This window comes from Megalops cyprinoides, chromosome 24 (assembly GCF_013368585.1).
Source record: "Megalops cyprinoides isolate fMegCyp1 chromosome 24, fMegCyp1.pri, whole genome shotgun sequence".
NCBI classification, from domain to species: domain Eukaryota; kingdom Metazoa; phylum Chordata; class Actinopteri; order Elopiformes; family Megalopidae; genus Megalops; species Megalops cyprinoides.
In genome coordinates, this window is record NC_050606.1 from 15,280,051 (window position 1) to 15,303,002 (window position 22,952).

The 22,952-nt window shown below is 42.9% G+C and overlaps 1 protein-coding gene across 3 annotated transcripts; it reads left to right on the forward strand.

Moving 5' to 3' along the window:
* The first annotated feature begins 917 nt into the window (after positions 1 to 917).
* Positions 918 to 22,059, forward strand: otulinb (OTU deubiquitinase with linear linkage specificity b). Of its 3 annotated transcripts, XM_036519269.1 has the most exons (10): positions 918 to 1,517; positions 2,044 to 2,383; positions 7,763 to 7,978; positions 11,410 to 11,718; positions 13,967 to 14,052; positions 15,508 to 15,614; positions 15,892 to 16,032; positions 16,319 to 16,450; positions 18,081 to 18,350; positions 21,552 to 22,059. In XM_036519269.1, the coding sequence occupies exons 2-10, from the start codon at positions 2,178 to 2,180 to the stop codon at positions 21,765 to 21,767; spliced, it is 1,683 nt and encodes a 560-aa protein (XP_036375162.1). In that variant the 5' UTR covers positions 918 to 1,517; positions 2,044 to 2,177; the 3' UTR covers positions 21,768 to 22,059. The 3 variants fall into 3 exon arrangements, with proteins under 3 accessions (XP_036375162.1, XP_036375164.1, XP_036375163.1); XM_036519271.1 differs by lacking the exons at positions 918 to 1,517; positions 2,044 to 2,383 and adding an exon at positions 3,635 to 3,839; XM_036519270.1 differs by lacking the exons at positions 918 to 1,517; positions 2,044 to 2,383 and adding an exon at positions 7,496 to 7,566.
* The last annotated feature ends 893 nt before the right edge of the window (positions 22,060 to 22,952 follow it).

Sequence of the window (22,952 nt, forward strand, 5' to 3'; positions counted from 1 at the left end):
ACTTCTTTTCACTTTCTGAGCAAGCTCAGTTACTGCTTTTTTAGGATATTTATCTTTATATTGAAGCATATGCTATTATTATAGTATGATACGCTTAATATATTTAACCTTTTAACTCTCAATTCTTGGTGGTTTCTTTAAAAAATGTATAATGTCATGAAATATTCTGCCTGGATGACATTTTGAAGTGGTGATGAGGGAAATAATTGTAATATATATGTGAACTGACTGCTGTGCTACTTTCAGTATAAGATGTTCAGTTAAGATGACTAGTTGATGTCGGTTCAGAACCACGGAGAGCGTTCCTGTGACATGACGTCATCCTCACCGCCCCTGATTATTGAGATATTCCTTCTTGTTTAATAGAGCTAGTCAAATAACTAGGTCAGTAATATGAGAGACGAAGGATTCAGTCTTTGTTGGCTGAACACAGACATTCCCAAAATGGGGGCTCGGGGGGTGTGTGTTTGGGAGGGGGGTGTTTTAGCAAAAACACAAAAAACTGTCTGCACCTGGTACTAACGTAGAGAAACTCACTACAACCCAGTACCAACAGGCTGTACTACGACTTCAGCACTGTTGAATCTGCTGCGGAATACTACTAAAACTCTTTCTCTTCCTCTGAATTTCCTACGTTTGTGTAATACTTGGTGATGGGTCGTGTGGATATTATGGAGACATACTGAGACCCACCCTGGTCTGGCAGACCTGGCGGGTCCCTACCTGCCTTCCGAGCATTTTAACCAAAGCAAACTAACCAGTGATCATGCCTCAAGAGACCCTGGACGCTGTACTAAACGAACAAAAAGTGTAAGCCCTCCTGTCGGGGACGAAGGGGGCGGGTGAGTATGCTGCGTGGACGGTGTAAAGTCGACGCAGAACTGACGCCCTTCTTGCATTTGGCTGGGTGTGTTGCAGGGAGTCCGGTATCGCTGGCAGCTGTTTATTTTAGTGCTAAACTAGTCCGGGGTCATGTTGCATGGAGAGAGGGGTGAATAGTTTGTGCGCATACACCGAAGCGCATGGATTGGGAACTGGAACCTGACGGTAGACGACACCAGTCATGTGTTCTACATGAGACGCCCGGCGATACGTACGATACGCCTTCTCGTCTGAAACGTACGCATTTGGGGTAGTTCTCGATTGTTTACAAAAATCAGAAACGTGTGTTACGCATTGCTTTTGCATGTGGTCCGTTCTTCAGCGTCCGTTACATAGAGTGAGAGGGTGTCATCATGGAAAGTGAAACCAAACGCACACCAAACTTCCTGGTGACCTGTGCGGTATTTTCTCTTCTTTTGAAAACAAGCACATCAAAGCCAGTCTAAGGTGGCATATGACGATTTGTTTTAACCGCTGCTGCTTGCCAATTCTTCCGAAAATTTGAGCGTTACCTAACGAGTCATTCCGTTAATTTCAAGAGAATTATTTCTGCGTCGCAATAACACATACGCGTGCAACCAGATGCCCAACCCGGCTGCCTTTCAGCCTTCAGGTCTGTGGAAGCTCTCACCATGGTATGTAACAATGTTACCTTGTTAGTAAGTTGTCATGTGATTATTTGTGGGACAAAATATCAGCGCTGACATTGTGCATGTGACTAATAGTGTAGTGCTTGTTGCTATTATGACTACACACGTTTCTAAAGATGTTGTCATGCTCAAAAAAGAAACATTATGTATTATGCAGACTACAGTCGAAAGCATTTAGAAAAAAACAAAAACATTGTTACATTACACTGAATCCTCATTTGCGCTTGATAGTCTTTATTTTGGACTGCAAATTATTATTAAACCAATAGTTTAACCACTTCTCAGCAAAAAAAAAAAAAATAATTTTTGTATTGGGATCCCTGTGTCAAGACATCAAAAAACACAGACATTATAACCAGCTGATTTTATTCCAACAGGTGCTGCATAAATTGTGAGTGACAGTGATACATCTTAATGCAATGTTATGGCTTAAAGACTACCTTTAACTGTGACTCCTCATTCCCCTTGCTGCGTCACAGCCTTCATTTGCATCAATTCCTCTTTCACTCAGAGTCACAAGGAAAGGCCCTGGACATGACTGGGTGCCCGCTGTTCCTGCTTTGTGTGCCATAGGCCTCTATCTCTGTGTTTAACAAGGCACAGAGAAGGCAAAAAAAAAAAAAAAAAAACCTACGGCGATCACAAATGGGGAACTGTTGCGTTTCGACCCCCCAAATGGACTCGGTGAATGAAAGAAAAACGTTGCTGTGTGGCTCTAAACCTGGCGCCAGCGCCCCGGGTGAAAGAAGTGATGCCGGCTCCCGGTTGAAGGTTGTCAGGAACCAGGTTGTCCCTCTGGAGCAGCGGGCTGAGCAGGCTGGCACCGGTTTAAAAGAAACACACAGAAAAAGGTAAGCCACTGTTTAACTGGATGGAGAACATGTAAGTCTGTCTTATTTTGACTTTAAGATCGACTTCTGATGTCTTATAGAATTGTATGTTCCGATTATGATTCATCAGTGGTTTATCATGCTGCCAGTTGGGAAAAAAAACAAAAAAAACAATGGTTGCTGTTGTTCAACTCCAGATCACACAAACAGGAAGTAATAAGTGTGAGAGCTTCCTTTTATGTGATTTATTTACTAAGGACATACCAGTGCTCAGTGTTAAAAAAGACCAGTTTATATCAAGCCGATGGCTTCTGACAGGACTCTTGTTGGAAGAGTCCGGTCACTGAGCATGGGTAGCTGGGAGCAAGTGTGAGTTGTCTGAGGGTTACGAGACCCATCTTGACCAGAACCCACATTTGAAATCCCCGAAGGCATGTCAGGCTTCCCTCAGCCAGTTAGAAAGGAGACTGACATGTGGGGCATGCAAGACATGCATAACGGGACCAAGGTGTCACGGCTCAGGGAAAAAGATAGAGTAGAAGGAGAACACACAGCAGCACTGTATTCAGGACTTCACTTCAAGGCATTAATATGACAGCTTTAGTTTGTTAAGAGAGACAAACACTTGGACATTCTGGGTAGGATCCATTTAGGCTGTGCGCAGTAGACAGAAACTGTCTGTCCTGAGACACTGAAAATGGTCCCCAAGACACCTGCTGGACATAAATTTGGTTTTATGTGTCTGAGCTATGTATACAAATGCATATCTACTAATGTCTACTTCAATATTTCTCTGTTACAAAACACACCTGATGGCACTTTATTATATGATTAAAGACAACCATTTTGAGGATTTATAGCTTTGTGAACTGTTGATTTTTCAGAAACGGGCAAGTAATCATTTTCAGAACAGTGCATTTTAAGTCAGATTCATATTACATTGGGCCTCTGATCAGCCAGCACTATGTTATATTCTGTTATTTAAAGACCTGAGTTTAAAATATGAGGTCTTTTCTTATGACATAGAGGGTATTTGTACACAATACAACAATTAAAGAAGTAATAAATATATTGAAGCATGAGACTTTCAAATATGCTACCATTTTAGTGTTGTGGTAAGAAGATGTGTGTGTGAAGATTGCAGTATGGAAAGGTAAAACACTAACACTTACAGCATGTGTAACTCCAAATTGAGGAACCTTGCCTGGTACAGCGTTGTTTTACAGGGGATGGCATTTGCGTACGGACCTGATGCAACGCAAAGTACCAGGAAGTGTAGTTTTGACACTATGACCAGAAATATGAATATCGGTGTTTTGGGCGTATTTTGGACCAACATTTCTAGACATCTCACTTTTCTTCTGCAATGATGCGCTTGTGTCATCCATAAAATTTAGCGGGAAGTGAACTTTTTGAAAGATAAGCAACTGGAAAGCTAGCTAGCAATATCAGCTAGCTAGGTTCCTTATTTTACCAGGTGAGACGCGAAAACCTGCCACGTTTATCTGATGTATACTAGCTATCTAAATAGATAACTAGGTACATATATGCATATGAAAAATGTTAATAGTTGCCTTAGCAGTTAAGATAACTAGCTAGTGGTCAATTGGTGTAGCTAGCTAAACTACCTAACTTAAATATCAGTAAAAGCAGAACTGCGATTGAATGAAATGTTTTTTTTTTTTTTTGTCTTTAGAAGAGTCAGTCTACCTAGCTAGCCAATTAATACACCTACTTTATTAGCTATCTAGAATTGCTCGGGTTGATATAGTTGTTTGGCAGTTGTCTAGTTGGTCAGGCCTAATGTTTAAACCTGCGAATTGACCCAGTTAGAATAAGTATCTCGCTGTTTATTTTAGCTTTCTAGCTAACGCTAAAACCAGTCTACATACTGAACCACTGGCTGAGCCAACCACACCCACCTAATTTGTTTTAGGTGGCTAGTCAATTCTAGTTTGTGAAGGCACTTCCTTTTAATTAGGTACCTTTTCTTTGAAAGTGAATAAAAAGGATAGATAGAAACAACAGTGAATGTTGCTAGCTAGCTAGCCGGTTAAGACGCTCTTTGTAAATACGCTCTAATCTCTCTCCCTCCGAACAGCTTGGTATTGTTGGCGGTTCTGTTTACGGCATCTGGTGTTGAGCACGTCGAAAACTGTTTTTTCCTTTTATTCTGCTAGCCCTGCTGCACAGTTTTAAAGCCAGAGTCCTGTGCTTTTATATTCATTTCAATGCAGTTCAGGTTAAATCGGGGATGAAGTTGGTTTCTTTCAGTTCTTTTCATTTTTATTTATAGCTAACAGTACCTCAACACCTCTAACAGTGGCGCAAGATCATTTGATGTTATCAGTAGCTCTGTTGCTGACAATGCGCAGTGAAGTCATTTAAAATACCAGTAATGAATGTAAAGTTGTTGGTGTTGCCTTTCCCCCTTTGCGCAAGATGCATATTCAGGAATTAGAGGGAGGAGGGAAGCAACAGACCAAATGGTACAAACATACAGTTGCCATGTTATTTCAACATCATTGGCTGTCCCATACATTCGTGGACATTTCTGTACCAGGTCACAGAGACTGGCATGGAGCTGAATCGTCTCTTGATGCGTTCCTATGGTGATGTCTTGCAGCAGTTGTCTCTGATGTGATATGAATTATGCTTTAGTAGTAATGCAGGGTATGTCTGAAAAATAAAAAGGAAACGCTGGCAGTGATGTAAAGATAAACCCTAAGTTTAAAGCAGAATCTTTTTCCTGGAGTAGAACTTCAAATAGAGGCCAAGGAAAAGACTAATGGAGGACAGACACAGAGGGTTTAACAACGATCTGTCTCAAATGCTTGTCCTTTCGACTAGGGGAGATGCTTTATGCTTATACTACATAAGTAAATGTGTATGTAAATGTTGTAACGCATAAGTGATTAACAGAATAATAAATTAACATATCAATAAATAATGAATGCATTTTGTAATAAATATTTCCAACCTGTCACTTTGCAGCTCTGCTGTTTGAAATGAAAAGCAGAAATATGGTGACGCACTGAAAATGTTATTGAAATAGAGCCACCGGTAATACAGATGCAGAAGGCCTGTTGGTGAGTGCTATTATGAAGAATAGAAACCAGGGTTTCAGTATTTGTTTGTCCATTTCATCATTTATTGATTGATTTATCTAGCTATTCAGTCAACATAAATATAGACTATAAACTGTTGATGTAAAATGCCATCCCCATTGGAGAGGTGAATACAATTTCTTAGCAAAGGTGCATTTCGTGCATTTGTGATTCTCAGATCAGGAGAATACCGTGCTACTTCTAATGCGCACAGTAAAATGAAAGTGAAAGCAGAAAAGTGAAGTGAGGTGAATGTCCTTCCAAACAAAAATCTCACTGGTATGGGACAATTAGATAGATAGTCACCTTCTTTAAGTAGGAGCCCCCTCTAAATTGCTCTTCATCCCACCAAGAGCCTGGGCTCGGCCTACTATTACAATCCTACTTGTGGATTAGGACACAAGAAATGCACATCATGTCATTGACCCATAGTCCACGGAATGGTATAGTCTTGTAGCTCTGCCTTTTCCTGACATTTCCAGGACAGAGTGGTTTGTTCAAGGATGGGCAACTCAGAGGGCGGTGCATGCTCCATGAGCAACAAGACACTAGTAATACTACAAGTCAAGTACTGCTTGCTGTCGTGGTTTGAAACTGTTGTATTGCTTAGTAATGCGAAGATTTGCATGGCATCATAGACCAATCGTGATCGTTTATTGTTTTTGACAATTAGTTTCACAAGTGCATTTTAACAGCTTATAAAATGGTAGTGTAGGCTTCCACGTCTCAGTTGTCTGCTCTTATGCTTGTTAATTAAATACTAATTTAAATACTAAATTAAATACTTGTTAAGTATTTATTGGTTGTGTTAGTACAGAACTAAAAACGGCAGCCTCAGCCTTGTCTTACAAGGACCAGGGAGTCTATCTTTGGCAGTCCATCGATGGGACTGGGGAGGCCCTGTCACATCACTGTGCTGTACTGCAACTGTTAATCAACTTAATTAACTTTGTGTATCTGATCCCATCCATTACAGGTGGAATTTTTAATTCTGGGTATGTGATAGTATTGTGTTGGAGTGGTACATTGCTTATATTGGATTACGTTGCGCTTGTGTGCTTGGGCTGGGTGAACATGTGTGGTCTTGGCCCTGCCACTGGTTCATGCATCGATGGCTGAATCCTTGTTTGTGTAGCGTTTCATGACTGTATGCCCTTCGTATTCGACCTTGAATGCCACTGTAGATAAGGGTCTACTGGATGTCAAAAATGTTAATGCCGCGTTGAATGTGCTTGCATCTTGTGTGTCGCTGTGGATAAGAGCATCTTCTAAGTGACAGACATGAAAATGTAAAATACCTGTACTCCTGAAGTAAAAATTCAACCTCTCGGAGCATCCAGACCAGCAGTGTTCTCAGTCCTGGTCCCAGAGACCTGCTGTACGGCTGGTTTCAGCTCCAGTGGGAATTAGTTAATCATGTTTGGCAGGTTCAAATCAGTTCTGAGTCCTTCATTAAAGGAATAGGTCGTGAGAGGTGTGTTTGTACTTAAAGATAATAATGAGGGTATTTCTCTCTTTAGTATTTTATTATTTCTGCATCTTCAACAGTGTAGTAATCCAGATGATTCTCTGGATGACTAGGGTAATTTTCACTGCAGCTGTTCACTCACTACATTGCTTTCAGCCCTAGAGCAAATAATTAAATGGCTAATAAAACTTAAATCAACTGTCCTAAATTAGTTTAGGGAGCAGATATTGACATGTTTTATTTTGATCATCATGAGAACAGGTATGTCTTCAACAGGCAATTTATTTTACTAACAACAATTTCTCCTGGACTTTTAATAAAGTATATATAAGTAATATATAAAAACTTTTAGTAACTTTTAATAATCAGAAATTTGATACTGGGGATTTCCGTGAACATTGGAAAGAGCTGTACTTGAACATCTTGCTTATGTGGTTTCTAAATGCAAATCAGCAAAGTCTGCCTACAGCCTAAGGACAGGTAGAACTTCATCCAAAGTAAACAATAAGTGATCTATTTCTCAGCATGTTTTTTGTCCAGCCTGGTGTTGACTTCACTAAAACAGACCCAGGGGGCGAGATGTGAAATTTATGGGAAATTCCATAAGTGTGTAAGAATATTGACTGAAGGTATTTATGACTAACAAAGAGTGTCAGTATGTAATTGTGTGGGTGCTTTATGTGTTGAATGGAATCTCGTGGGTGGACGTTGTCCGCTTAGGCCGGCTGCGATGACCTCACCGCTCCCGTTATAACAGGAGCGCAAGCCACCCGCAAAGGGCTAGTGAGTCACCGCGTCCCGCTTTTCCCCCCTCTTTGATGACAGTGCGCGGGGAAACGCTCCGGAGAATGCCAACGGGAGCTCCGCGATGTTTCCGGACGGAAAGCCAGGCGGACAGGAACGCAACGGCGGGAAGGGAGCGTCGGACTGCCCCAAGCCGGGGAGAGCGAGGCGCGAAACGCCGGCGGTGAGCCACAGCACCGCCCCCGCCTGCCAAGCCAAGAAGGCCAAGAAGGACAAGGAACCTGCCACCAGCAAGAGGTACGTCCAGCCGGTCATGTGCCTGGATCTCCACTAGGGGGCACAAAGAGATCACTGGGAAGTTTTTGTTTTGTCTGGACTCAGGACCAGGGATGTCTGTGTATTTTACTTATGTGTCTGATTCTTCTTTTTCTTTCTCTTTTTTTCTCTGGATAGGTAGTTCAAACAATCCATTCATGATGGTTGTCAGTGGTTCAGTTCTGCATGCAGTATGGTTTGCGTAACTGCATAAAATGCATATCATTTGCAAGTGGCTAAGCGGTGTGTGCCCTAATGTGGAAATGCATCTCTCTGCAGAATTAATGCCAGCATGCATTCAGACTACTGAAGAATGAATGCCTTGTAGAACTTTAAGGTTTGAATGGTTTAGCTGTGATGAAGACCAGCTCTGTTAAGCTTTCAATCCTCTCAGTTATCTCAACTCAAAATGGAATGTAGAGCCATAATCCTGCACACCTCCTCCTTTTTGCTGTTGCCCGTCAAAGTAAAATAGCAATAAATACACAATCATAAAGGAATGGGCTGGAGTGGCTGTGTTGCAGCTATTTGAAGAGCAGGATTGGAAATTGCCTTAGAAATAGGTTGGATGCTCACAATGAAAATGTGCATGGGCACGGGCCAAAATGCACAGTAAAAACAGACTAAACAAGCTCCCAAAGAGCCAACTTAGAAGAATAAAAAAGATGTTTGTTTATCAGTACCTGTTCATTTTTCAGCATTTATGAGCATTTACTTGAGCACTGATGGTGGGGAAGCTGAGAACATTTCTCTCTACACTAGCATATTGCACCTTTTTGTCATGATCACTGATCAATAAATAGCTGTTTTGCGTTTTTCTGTTTCCTTTAGAGGTTTTTTTTTATTTATTTTTTACATCCTTTTCGTGTGACAGCTAGACCATTTTGGAGTGTCTACCACTTGTGGGCTCCGTGGGTTGTCTGCAGCAGCATTCTTGAGCCCTGTTCTAGGATAGCCCTGTCCAGCTTTTTTAGTGCCTGTCGACAGAATCAAAAGCATTATGCTTTTGGGTTGTTTTTGTCTGGGTCATAACTGGTCCCCAATTACCCTCTCAGAAAACCCTGGTGGTTTTTAGGTCACAAGGTCAAAGGCCAGTGTCACAGAGTTTTCCCGATCAGTCTTCTCTGAAGTCAGGGCTCGGCATGAAATTTTATGAGACCTAGCACATTACATCGCTGGTGGATCACCAGCTCATTAAGTCAGTATTAACTGTGACTACTCTGACTCTGAGTCAGTTAAAATAGTTTCCTTTGCTTCACAGCCATTTATTGTACTTGTCAGTGGAAACACCCAAATAACCCAGTCACTACTCTGTTGAGTCATGACAAGTCTTTTATTGCCAGTGACAAAAAGGTGACTCTGTTTCACATGTGTTTTAGAGTGGTGTGTATACAACGGAACACAGTTCTATGGGCCCAGGGTTTGAGACTGCTAGTCAGGCCAGTAGAGGAGTGTGTGGTGGGAGCAGAGAGCGAAATGGTCCCAGCTGGCTCACCCTTGAGCTGGCAGCAGCCGCAGCTGTCAGGGAGAGATCGGGCAGAACAGTCCCCTCACGTTCCAGACACCTGTAGCACATCCAGCCTCTGGCGGCCCCAGTGATCCCAATCCCTTACACCTCCACGCTCTCCCTTTGTGTCCCGTCTCGCCTCCTGGAGCTGTTCGGCATCCCGTCGGTCCCGGGCGAGTCTGAGGTACATTGATTGAATCGGCCTGTCGTTGAAGCAAAAGACACAGGACAGTGCAGGTAAACATCAGACAGTCTGAGCAGGGGAGGTGTAATGATGGTCAGACCGTCAGTGGACCGAGGGATAACCATGTGCTTTTGCTCTTTTGTTCCTGGAGTAGAAGACATAAACACATAAATGTCTTCAGAAACCCTTGGTGTCTGTAATACGGCAGGATCTCCTGCAGTCAAGCCTACCGCTTCTGCTGGAGTACGGCAACAACACGAGGACAAAAATAAACGCAGACCTGCAGTACACCACAACTCCAAAGGAGGCTCCAGGAAAACTAATACTGCCTGGGGCTGCTTAAATACGGCGAAACTCTTATCACAAAGACTGCAATTTTAACTCTGTTACAGAGGCATGGAGAAATGCACCAAACTGAGCCCGAAGGTGGTGTTTCACAGCCTGCTGGTCTGCAGGATGCATTCTCTATATGACTGCTCCAGTAAAGAGATGCGTCCTGACCCGCAGAGAGGATGTCTCTGAGCGCTGGACATGACAGATGTGTTTACAAAGGAAGAGGGTGCATTTTAACGCTGACCTAATGTTACAGCTTGCACTGAGGCACGGTGAAGCTCTGACAATACCCCCTTACTGCTTTCACTCAAGCTGAGGCCTGACTGCTCTGAAGGGTTTTTCCAGACAAAATCATTTAAGAACCTTTTTTTCCCCTTGAGTCATGTCGCATTCTTGGGAAAGGTATGTGCTTGTCGGTTTAAAAATACAAAAAAATTTCCAGTTAAAACACTCGCTTTGGATTTCTACTTTCATGATAGCAGATGATTCTCCTCCCTCACAAATAGGCCTGTATTTAAACCATCCTCAATTATGGATTATATTTTCTTGCCTAAAGTCATCTGGAAAACTGGCTAACTGACTGTCTTAGCATTTAGCAACAGAACAAAGGCATGCTTATTTCTCCATACTTTTAAAAGAAAGACAGGCATTATTATGCATTAAGTGTGATTTTAAGGATATTAGTATCAGAGATTGTGCTGATAATATCTATCATATCCATCAAGCACAAAGGAAACCCAGGGTAAAACTAACAATTAATCAAAGCCAAGGTTACAGTAAGGCTAGGTCAGCCTCAGCAGTAGGAATTGGGATATAGGAAATAGCTGGTGGGTGAAAGGAAGTGGAAGCTATGATGACATTATAAGAACACAAGTCAGTATCACAGGCCATTAAGCCCGTCCCTGCTTAGAGTGTATCTAGCACTGCGTCAAGCCTGGTCTGGGAGAATCCAAGTGATTATGCCTACTCTGCAAGGAAAAATATTATGGGATGTATTATGTTTAGCACCATGGTGACCAGGGTTGCGGAGAAATGGGGTTGAATGTACAGAGTTCTGCCAGTGTAATACAAAACTGCCCGCTTGGCTGCACTACAACAAGTAAATGGCCCTTGCAGATTTATAGACGTTTAGTATTATCAGCCACACTGGCCTTGGTGTCTGTTTTGTCCTATAATGACTCAGTGTTTTTTAAACATTTTCCTTAAGATTAATTTCTAAGTACTTATCTTTTTTTCTAGACAAATGAAAATGAATTCAGTAATTCAGATACAGGTATTAAGTGGTAATTGTGAGGTAATTTGTGAGGTAATTTTTCACAGAAGGGCTGTAATGGTCCCGTGTCCCAGTGTCCTGCGGCTCATCTTGCCCCTGCTGCTTGTTTCCCACAGTGTCTCCACTGAGGGCCGGGGAGCAGAGAACCGAGCCTCGAAGGAGGCGACAGCCCCGGGCGACACCGCCCCGAAGGAGGGAGAGAGGGAGCGGGGCGGCGAGAGGGATGTGAGGGAGGCCAAGGAGGTGGGCGCCGCGGAGACGGAGGCCGGCGACGAGGGCGAGAAGATGGAGCTGGGCAGCCCGCACCCGGACCAGGGAGAAACCCAGCGGGAGCCCGCCAATCAGGGAGCTCCTCAGCCTATGGACGTGAAAGGGGAGCCAATGAGAGGAGGGGGCGGTCCCGCGGAAGTGGAGGAGATGAACAGGTATGTGAGCTGTCTCACAAAGTAGGTGAGGAGTGCATTGCCATTTGTTCGCTCATGTACTACACAAACAAAAAATATGGAAATATATGGAGCGGCAATCTGGAGACCACACATCTCTGACGCTATTAAATCATTGTTTCCCCCGTTAAATCAAATAGTATATTCCTTGTGCCATAGGCAGTAATTTCACCACCGTTTGTGCAGATGTTTCTAGAATTCTTTTTACATATCGTATCAATACATATCAGATTGTCTTCCCATCATTCCAGTTCATGGCTCCTCTCTTAGTTTGCTCGCTGTAATTTCAGAAATGGCAGACCTGCATTCGTGGTGCAGATTCTGGGGAGTTATCAGTGGATAACCCTCATGCTGATAGACTGTCTTTTGTACCACCAGCTGTTTGCTAACTGCTTCCTCCTGCCTTGTGGAGCAGAAACTGGGAGCAGAGCTTATTTTCCCTGGTCTCAGGACGATCATAGCAGAATCGTAGCAGAATTACAGAAAATGCCCTGTTTCTGCTGACTGCACAGGGAAGCACATCCCTTTTTGCATTTGACCCAAATAAATTACTTTTCACCAGGTGCAGTGTACAGTATAATGGAAATTACATAAAGCATGCAGTAAAATGGTAGCATAGTGTACATTTACTTACATGTGGAGTGTGTGATTTGAGATATGAGTTCACATCACATGCATTAAGATTCACTGGCACAGATATGGGTTAGTAGTCTCCTAATGTCGTTGAAGACTGACTTAAGGCCAAAAATGTAAAAAAAAATGTTTGTTTCCAAAGTAAAAGTTGCAGGTGTTGTCATGTAAAACTATGCAGTGTATTTGTGATGTCATATTTAAAAATATCTAGAATTAAATGAGAGCTGTAGGTGTATACTGTACAACTTGTTCTCTTTGTACACTGCAGACTCAGAAATGTAAAAGGTGTGTCTGTTGTAGATTCAACACACATGAAGTATGTGCTATTCTGGAACACGCCCTTACGTAACCTGCCTTTATCAAAGGGTGGCATTGAACCCGGAGCTGCACTGCATCTGTGTCTGTATCCGGTCGGATAAGAGCTTTCAGATGTCAGAATATCAGAGTATCTTTCCCAGAACATATTTAATCAAGCCAAGGGTTCTGTCAAGCTCCCCCCCGTGGAATGCTGATTGCGGATAACCCATTCCAGCACGCCTCTGACCACGGTCTCCCTGGCAATTCCCGTAGATTGTTACAGATCTTTATTTTTTGTGGCTCCTGTAGCATTCTTTTCTTCCCTTTCATGCATAAGTGGTTTGTGGCTCTCCAGCTACGGAAATAATCCTAACCTTTCCCGTAGGCTGGATGGCATTCATTTAGTGGATCCTGGGAGATGCGGAGCATGATAATCATTTCCTGTTTTTTTGTTTGTTTGCTTCTTCTCTCTTCTGTCTGTTAAGCCCTTCGCTTGACCGCTGCATAGATGTGGTTATTGTTGCCTGTAAACCTGGAATAGCTTGTTGAGGTGCTTTACTTTTTAAGGCAGCGGATTGAATTACACTGAAATACATGAACACTGTGCCATAGCATGATCTTTGAGTAACCTGTGCTTGATATTGATTGCCTTTAGCCAGTGATCAAGCTATATATTATCCATAAAGCTTGTAGCAATTAGTCATGTTCCAGAGCAAAGTATTTGGCATGTATGTATTTGGCAGAAATGACAATGACAATAATATCATAGCGAATGTAAGGTCATTCCTGGGTTGAATGTGTTGTTTACTTCTGCAGAGAACCGTCAGAGCCACTTTGTGCTCAGAATTCTCCAGACACCCATTTAATGTGGTACCGATACCTCTCATAGATGTTTTTGAATTGTTGTTTTTCCATTGTTATGCACTTTCAGACAAACTCTAGTTCTTCCGACACCATGCTGGCAGTGTGTGTATTATGCTTTGAATCCAGTATGCCATTTTTCTGTGGGTATAATTTTCCCATACAAAAAAAAGTATGTTCAGAATGAATTTTAGAGAATATATTTTTTAACTCAGTGAATATATTGAAAAGATGTAAATTGTTGCAGTTATAGTGTATTGCAATGTATTTTTCGTTTCGTATTAATATGTTTTAACTTGATTAGCAATATATTCGTGGGCTTATCAACATATTTCTCAGTGTATTACGATGTATTTCATTTTCATATGAGTTATGAGGCCGATGTTATTGGAAACTGAAGTGCCTGTGTGCAGATCACTGTATGTCTAACTGTCCTCAGCGATGAAGATCTGTACAGAGGGGCGGAGGAGATCGAGATGGAGCGGGGCAAAAAGGGACAGGCGCCATCGCTGACCCAGAACACCTGTGAGTGGCTCTCTGCTCCGTACACGGCCCTCAGGGGGACTGCAACAGGACCGGGGCGACGATATCCAATCAGAATACCCATAAGGTCACCTCTGTTCCTGTTGCGAATGCAGTGTGAGGTCATGAGTCAGATCTCTTTGCCTTGCATTTTGCTTTGAGAACCGTCTGCACTCTGTATTATACATGAGCTGCGCTGGTGTATAGCACTTGGTATTTTAAGCAGCGAATGGCGTGACGTTAATTTCCACTTTGGAAAACACAGTCTGGATTCAATCCGCAATAAAATGCAAGCGTTCCTTTTTTTAGTCACCAACACAGGTCAGTGAGTTCAGTGGTTACCCACAGTAATGAAAAAAAAGTGTTTATTGAGGGGTACTTGTGTTTATCTGATCAGTCACAGCTCAGGACAAATGTTGATTTAATCCAGGCCAAAGTTTTCCATATTGACTCCAGTTCAGTTGCTACAGGTCCTCATTGACTATATGTATATGCCTGTTAATATTCCAGTGTTAACTCAGGTGTTCAAATATTGTGACAATAGCATGAGCTATTGCCTTGATTCATTATCCACATGCTAGCTAGCTGTAATGCCTAGCGGAAAAGTTAGCATTTTTGGAGAGATGGGGAGACAACTGTTTGCTATAAGGAATTTTGCTAATGGTGCTAAAGTGCTTAGAAACAGCCCAACATAATACAAAAGCAAGCATCCTCCAAGCTGTTCCCCCAAGTAAGATAATCAGCAGGAAAAGAGGAAAAAATTCAAGTCCATCCTTTGCAGACCTTATTTCAGTTAATTTGATAACCATGCATACAGGAATATTAATGGTGGTCATATTTCACAGTGCACATGAAACAGATTCTTTGGAATATGAATGTGTCCAGGATAAGGGATGAATATCTGCGTATTACTGTCTGTATGCACATTTATCTCTACGTACATTTACATACAGGCGATCGCCCAGGGTACGGATGATTATCTGTATGCAAATGCAGTCATAGGTGCAGCGGCCCTGATGTCCGCCCCATGTCATAAAGCGCCTCGCCGCTCTGATGTGTCACAGCGGAGACGGTGAGATCTGTGATGTGTCACAGCGCCGCTGCTGCTGTCACCGTGCAGCAGGGCTTTCTTACGATGCGTGGCACTAATGTGACAAACCCCTAGCAGAGGCGACTGCACCAGAGCTGTGGGGTCCCGCTGACGTAGGAAGCATCAAACACTGATCCCGGGTCAGTTTGTGCACACAGCGTTGTGGATTGGGATTTTTTTTCCTTTTTGCTTTGTTTGTGATAAAACCGACCCCGGATCAGTTCTCAGAACAGGATCGCCCGCTGGCTGCCCTGAATATGCCCTGAATGTGTCGTTTCGTTCAGAAATGAAGTGTTACATTTGTACTGGCGTGTTGCGTCCCGCTGAACACCTGCCATGCGCTTTCTCTCTGTGTGACCGGGATGCAGTGACAGAGGTTCAGGACCGGAGCAGCGTGGCAGTAGTGGTCGACCTTCTGTCCTACAGTCAGAGGGAGTGGAGGGGTCACACGGCCAAGAGCGCCCTCATCAGGAAGGTTTGTGGAAGAGCTTGCATTGCTGGGCAATTACTCCTTCCCTGTTTCTTGCCCCTGGCGTTTTTTTCCTGTTGTGTTTGTAAGCGATTTAAGTTTGGGGTGATGGGGAAACAACACAGTTAATTTGGAGTGCAGCTGTGGAAAGTGTTAACTCTGTTTGTGCCTCATTTTCGCTTTACCCCTACTTCCCTTGTAAGGACCAATCAAATTCCCTGGATGTGTGAGTGGGCTGACAATGGTATGGCATGTGACAGTTGTCACGTCTGTCCCGACCCAGGGCTATGAGGCAGTGTCGCAGAGTTTTGAGGGTCTGCGAAGAGTGCGGGGGGACAATTACTGCGCCCTGAGGGCCACCCTGTTCCAGATCCTCGCCCAGAGCACTCAGCTTCCCCTCTGGCTCGAGGATGACATCACTCTGGCAAGTGTCAATCATTTCACCCCGACTGAATATTTTGAGCAAAGAAAAAAATATTTCATGTTATAACCAAGATTGGACTGCGTTTGTATTGAACTTATATTGTGTGTCCAGTAGTATTTCACAGGAGAGAATTAGAATTCTTTCTTAAGGTTAAAATTCCAGGTAGCTGTTGCTGTTACGCCCTTGGGAAATCACTCAGTTATAAACTGAACAAACGGATGAAACCAAAAAAAAACTGTTGGGTTGAACATAATATCACATTTGTTCTGTTGTCTGGTCTCAACAGTGGCCAGAGAAGCTGTTGTCACAGAAGGATCTGATTGGACAGTGGCGGTTTCCCTTGAGGCAGAGGGAGGAGCACACAGCGGAAAGCGCCGTGGAGCAGCTGAAACACTATATGATACTCCTGAAGACTAAGGTAAACCCCGCCCCCTTTCAACGTGTCATCTGACTGGTGATGATGATACTCTATGGCAGACAGGAGATGATGAATAAGGAGCATAGCAAAGGCCAAGAGACACCCGATTAGAGCATCAAGGCCCCAAATTAACAAAAGAAATTCCATTGGAAAGTAAATTGCACGTGTTAAAATTCTTTTTCTGTTTAGTAGGAAAAGGTGGGCGGAAGTTACTTTCTTAGTTCTCATTATTTGTATAGTTTTTCGATAAAAGATATAAAGGTTTCTTTTGGGTTTCAATTTCACTGCTTATGCATTTAACAGTATTTTGGGTTAGCTACTGAAGATTTCGTTTTTTTCTTGATGCTTTGAAGTGCGTTATTTCAGAAGAAATCTTCAGAAATTGCTTTCCTTCTGGCAGAACCATTTTGGTTATGACAGCAGTGCATGTAAAAAACTGTCAGCTCTGCTTTGTGCTAATGATAAAATAGGTCTTTTTAGTCAGTGTGCATACTTATGGCACTCCATATGTGAGATTTAAGAGAGAAAGATAATGCTCTTAAGAATAAACAGACCAGTAACCAATTGGCAGCCCAAGAAACCATTCCTGCTAGAATGAATCTGTAACTAAACTGAAGAATGGTGAGAGCACGCAGTGTGTATGGAACTTATTAATCCCCACTGCACCCTTCTAAGCACAGCATGGACACTCCAAATTGACTGTGAGGAATTCTGCCCAATTTTAACAAGCCCTTAATGCTGAAGGGGCAGATTTTTTGTCTTGTATTTTGGTTGAGGGTATCCTGCCGGGATCACCTCTGAGTGCACTCTTGAAAAAACTTGTCCATGATGTCCAAGAGTCCATCCCCCAGGTTTTCACAAACTAGCGAATGTGTGTTAATGACAAATTTTGAACAGCTCGCTGGGCTGTTTTCAGTGCTGCAAACTCAGCACTGAGTTTGGTAATCGTACATCATTACACAGGCCTGTGAATCATGAGTTAAATCTGATGAAACACAGTGGAAATGCAGTCTAACCAGGTTACAGTTAGATGACAAATGGAGCAAGGCTCTGAAAAAAGCCCTGCTCACAGCGATTTCATTCCTCCATGGGAATCTGTCATGTGCCGTTATCCCATGGTAACAATGGTGAAATAATACGGCCGTAGCCTTTCATTTGAACAATGCAATTTGGGTTTGCGGACAACCATTTGGTCATTCAGTCATTTGTTTGTACTGGCAGCATCCCTTATTGGTCAGTTTCCCAAGGTAATGTGTTTATTTGAATTCATGCGTGTTTGTGTCTCTGTTTCTGTGTGTGTGTGTGTGCGTGTGTGTGTGTGTCTGTGTGTGTGTGTCTGTGTGTGTGTGTGTGTGTGTGTGTGTGTCTGTGTGTGTATCTGTGTGTGTGTGTGTCTGTCTGTGTGTGTACGCGTGCGTGCGCGTGTGTGCGTGCGTGCGTGTGTGTGCGCGCGTGTGTGTGTGTGCGTGCGTGCGTGTGTGTACGCGTATGTGCGCGTGTGTGTGTGCCTGTGTGTGTGTGTGTGTCTGTGTGTGTACGCGTATGTGCGCGTGTGTGCGTGTGTGTGCACGCGTGTGTGTGTGTGTGCGCGCGTGCGTGTGTGTGCGCGCGTGCGTGTGTGTGCGCGCAGTGGCACGCGGCAGCCTCTGCCAGCGGTGCGGAGGAGAGGCAGCGGGTGTGCGCGCAGGTCTTCCAGGGCGAGGATGAGGAGTACGCGCTCCTGGAAGCCCTGAAGTTCCTGATGCTGCGCACGGCCACCGAGCTGCACCAGCGCATGCAGCGCGGCGCCGACGTGCCCGTCTTCTGCTGGCTGCTGTTCGCCCGCGACTCCTCCCCCTGCCCCCGCGCCTTCCTCACCAACCACCTCAACCACGTGGGCTCCAGCGGCGGATTGGAGCAGGTGAGCCCGGCCCCACCCCCAACACAACTTTGTCCACCAATCCAGACACTCTACCTGCCTCGGTCCCTGCCCCCTTCTGATGCTGCCACCATGTTGCAGAGGTATCCGCTGTAGGTCAAGTGGCGGATCTGAGTGTCACTGAACTGAAGCAATCAATAAACCAGATCAAAGCGGTCACTGTGACAGCTGGTTGGCTGGCACCAGAATTGAAAACAGCCTCTCAATCATTTACAGTGTCTGCAATTTAGTAACACTGTATAAAGTACTTTTTCAACTTTGTTGACTTCCCCAAAGTCAGTGACTGTTTCCAACATGAGAGAACTGAATTTTTTTTGTGGTTCAATAAATGTCAATACATATGAACTACCCACTTAGGGCCGTATTCTCCCATTTGCACGCAAGTCCTTTTTTGTGCGCCTCCAGTTACGCACATTTCAGTTACGCGAATTCTCCCCTACGCGCTCCGATCACGCCCACAGCGCTTAACTGAAAGAGGTGTGATTTATTTAAAATAGAAGTAGACTGAGTCACAACCTCATTTATTTTGGCTGTCGGGAAAATGTGGAGCGTGGACTTATGGCGCACAAATCATAGATTTAAGTCAAGGGGAAAATACACGTAGGCTGAAAAGTGCGTAGCTGCGCACTTTTTTTGACTTGCGCGAATGGGAGAATACGGCCCTTAGTGTGGTGTCTCTCTGAAACAATTCCATTTTAATCTGCCAGCATGGAATTTTCCAGATTTTTGGCGTTTGACACAAAATGACCCACATGCTGTCCTTGGCTTGTAAATCCTTTACAGTCTTTGAGCAATCTGTCCTCTCTCTGAGTGTTTCTGACATAATTAAAGGCAAACACTCATGCCTAAATCTGTGCTGCAGCCTGCAGGCTGTACTTTAGGATGCTCATACAGATCTGTGTAACAGAGGAAGCAACTGAAAGGTTGTTTCCCTAACACCCTAATCCTGAACATAGCCATGGAATAGTTTCATCAGAGCAGACTGCAGCAAGAAATAGGCAGTAACTTGCAGGCATGACATCTGAGCATCCCTGAAACTGTGTCACAGAGCCAGAAGTACCTTCCACATGATAAACCTCTCAGTCACCCACATCCTTAATATGCTTACTTTGGTCCCTTAGTGTTGTGGGATTGATTATTTCAAGGTTTTCACAGTCTTTGAAAATCCTTCAAAAGTCATTAATGGACCAAACCAAACAAACCAAACCAAAAAAAAAATTTAATTCTTTTTCATGTATATTTTACAGCAAGCAAATTATGTCCATATTTCATGTATCTCAGAAGCTTGATGTCATTTATTATCAAGTCTTTCCAAGTCAGGGTGCTGATATTGTTAAACCAATTGGTTAGCCCACTGTCGGAAATCATCCATGGTTTATATTACTGCAGGAGATGAAGAAGTATCTGCGAGTGTGTGTTAGTGTAGACATGAAACATTTTATATAACAGTATTCTGACTATTACAGTAATATTCCCCTGTGTTCAAACTAGCCATTTTGTGGGGGTTTGATTATTGCCACAATAAAATAATCCTTTAAAATCGTACACTTATCCTTAAAATTGTAGTGAATAATATCAGAAAAAATCAATCTGAGTTGAGTGGGATCTTGAGAATCTGTTTGTTATGGCAACAGATGATGAAAAATGTTATAATGAATATTGCACATACTTTATTGTTCCTTATTAGGAACAATTCACAAGCTATAGAAAAATTTAATTGCTTAATTTAAAAGATTGTTTCTCTTGGCAGATTACTGTATCGGTTGGCACAGTGTAGCATTTGTTCATTATTTGCTTTTTATGGTTGATTGCCTATTCATTCATTCAGGGCAGTGCAGTCCTGCTGGATGTGTTTTCTGGTGCTAGTTAAAGATTAAGGGACCTTGAAACAGATAATAATAAGTTAGCAGCTGTACAGGTAAAATGACAGTATTTGAAGTGCACTACCTGATGACAACTAAATTACTCTTTGCACTGCTCTTCTGCCAGACTGGCTCCTCCAAATCAATAAAAACATGACAGCCTTGCTGGAGAGATGTCAGAAGTCAGCATTTGTCCATTTTATGTTCTTTAATTTGTATCCCTCTCAGCATACCAATAAGTATGAATGTCTTTTCACTTCTGTTTCATCATATGAAGACCATGCTGTTTATTTCATTCTCACTTGATTTCCCTGATGGGAACATAATCAAGAGTCAAACTCCTATAAACTATTTGGCTACCATTGTTTTGTTTGTTATTATTTCAGCAAATGTATGACTTTCATATTGTTTTTAGGGAAAGATGAAGTAGTTTGGGTTAGTCAGCGGTTTTTAGAGGTGAAGTCACACATAATAAAATGGAGGTACTTCCTGATCAAATGAAAAGTACCCTGACAAAATGAAATGTGAAGCCAGATAAAATGAAAATGGCGGGTCAATCTGAAGTAAGCAAACTTGATCAAATGAAACTTGATTCATTTGGATGTAAACATCCATTCAGTTTTGTTATTTTATGCACCTCAATTTTGTGTACCTGTGTTTATCCCAACCACCCCAGCTGTGGAGAAGCACAAGATCACATAGTAACTGTAATTATCTTATATATTATATCATTGTGTAATTGTATTATATTAATCTGTCGTAGGTTGTTTTCAGGTCTTTAGCTTGGTCAGTTCACACTGTAGAATGGTTAGTGCTGATGTTTCAGAAGAAACGTATTAGAGGTTGTAATTACGTAGTTGTAATTACGTATTAGTGGTTGTAATTACCTGTTAATGTCACAAGGTACAGTAGGAAACCACATGTGAAATAAAAGGTAAGGCAAGATTCACAATTTATGTAGCCTTGGTCCAGAGGACCTTCTCATGAAGCTACCCTCTTGCAGAGTATAACATCTGGGTCCATTGAAAAGTGTTACTTTTTTGTCCATTAGAGGTTTTTCGAATTAGGTCACAGATGGCTTGACTTGTCCCTGCCCCAGTCAATAAATACCATGCTCAAGTGACTCCAAGAAGCCTTGAATAATGTAATGTTTTCTTTAATTGTGCAGAAGGCTATTTGTCACACAAAGAGCATTTAAAGACATATGCAAAAGGTATATGTGTGCAAATACAGTAGACGGTGATCTACAGTGATTGGCCTGAATGGAAAGGAGGGCAGGCAGAAGTGGGTGAGTGTGACATGGACTCCTCCTCGCCTGCAGGTGGAGATGTTCCTCCTGGGGTACGCCCTGCAGCAGACCATCAAAGTGTACCGGCTCTACAAAGCAGATACGGAGGAGTTCATCACCTACTACCCTGATGACCACAAGGAGGACTGGCCCTGCGTGTGTCTGGTCACCGAGGACGACCGGCACTATAACGTTCCCGTAGCTAAGAGGGACAGACTTCAAGTCCCAGAGGCCACCACACTGGGCTGATCTCCGCTGATGTGGATAGTCATGAATTGCAAGGTGGCAGATCCCTCCCAGAGACCCGACAGGTTGAACTCCAGAATAAATAAATGGATATTTACCTCTAAAATGGAGAGGTTATTGATCACTGAAGATCTCTAGGCACTGATAACAATGGATTGCAGCAAAAAGAAGACAACACCCTGAGAATGCTGTACTTTATGTGACAAGGAATGTTAATTACTAAGTTTATTTAGTATTTTTGTGGTATGTAGACTGGAATTCCTGCGTTGAACACCACACCAGATTAGTTGCAGAGGCAATTTTTCGTTTCAAGTTTTTCGCTTCACTTGTTTTCTTAATTTTCTAGGACCTGCTTTCCCTCCCTTTCAGTTTGTTGTTTGTGTCTGTTTCTTAGTCTCTTTTTTTAGAATTATTGTTCAGATCACAGTTTAATGTAGATTTGGGTGATTGTGGACGATTGTACGGATACTTGAAAGCTGAAAGCAAGCCGATCAGCAAGCCTGGCTCAGCAGTGACGACTGACATTAAAGGATGTCATTGAGGTTCTGGGTGGCAGGACTCTGCACCTAGGGCTGCCAGAAGGTATTTTCAAATCTACATTGGTTAGTAAGCTGGATTGGTAAAGCAAAGACGAGAGGAAGAACATCTTAACAATGGCTGGTAGATGTGATCGACCAGCGCTGCCTTACAGGGTATCAGTCTGCAGGGGGTGCTGCTGTGCTCCTTCTCATTCCTTACCTTCCTCTCATCAGTCCAGATGCATTTCTGCTGCTCAGCTCTGGCGTGCTGTCAAATTCCCAGCTCTGGGACACAAAACGTCCAGTATGTTTAGAATGAATGTGCTCCTCAAGCTGCTGCTCCACAACAGACAGTAATTGTCTTTGGACGGATCGATGTAAATACTTTATACAATATATGGTGGAACAGTGGAATTAATTTAAAAGTAGTAAGTAGGACCTGGAGCTACACTCAAATCGGATCAAATAGGATGGTATTTGTGTGCTTCCTAAATAAATCTTTTTGTGGGTTAATTTTACTTTTCTCTGCACTTGTCTTGATTGTAGATTCAACGGACAGGGTGGGGGTGGGGCCCTCACATGAAACATTTATTATTTTCATTATGATGCATGTTGTATGTTTAATAGGACCACATTATTTGAAAGGTGCTCTCCTTGCTGTAGTTGTGCT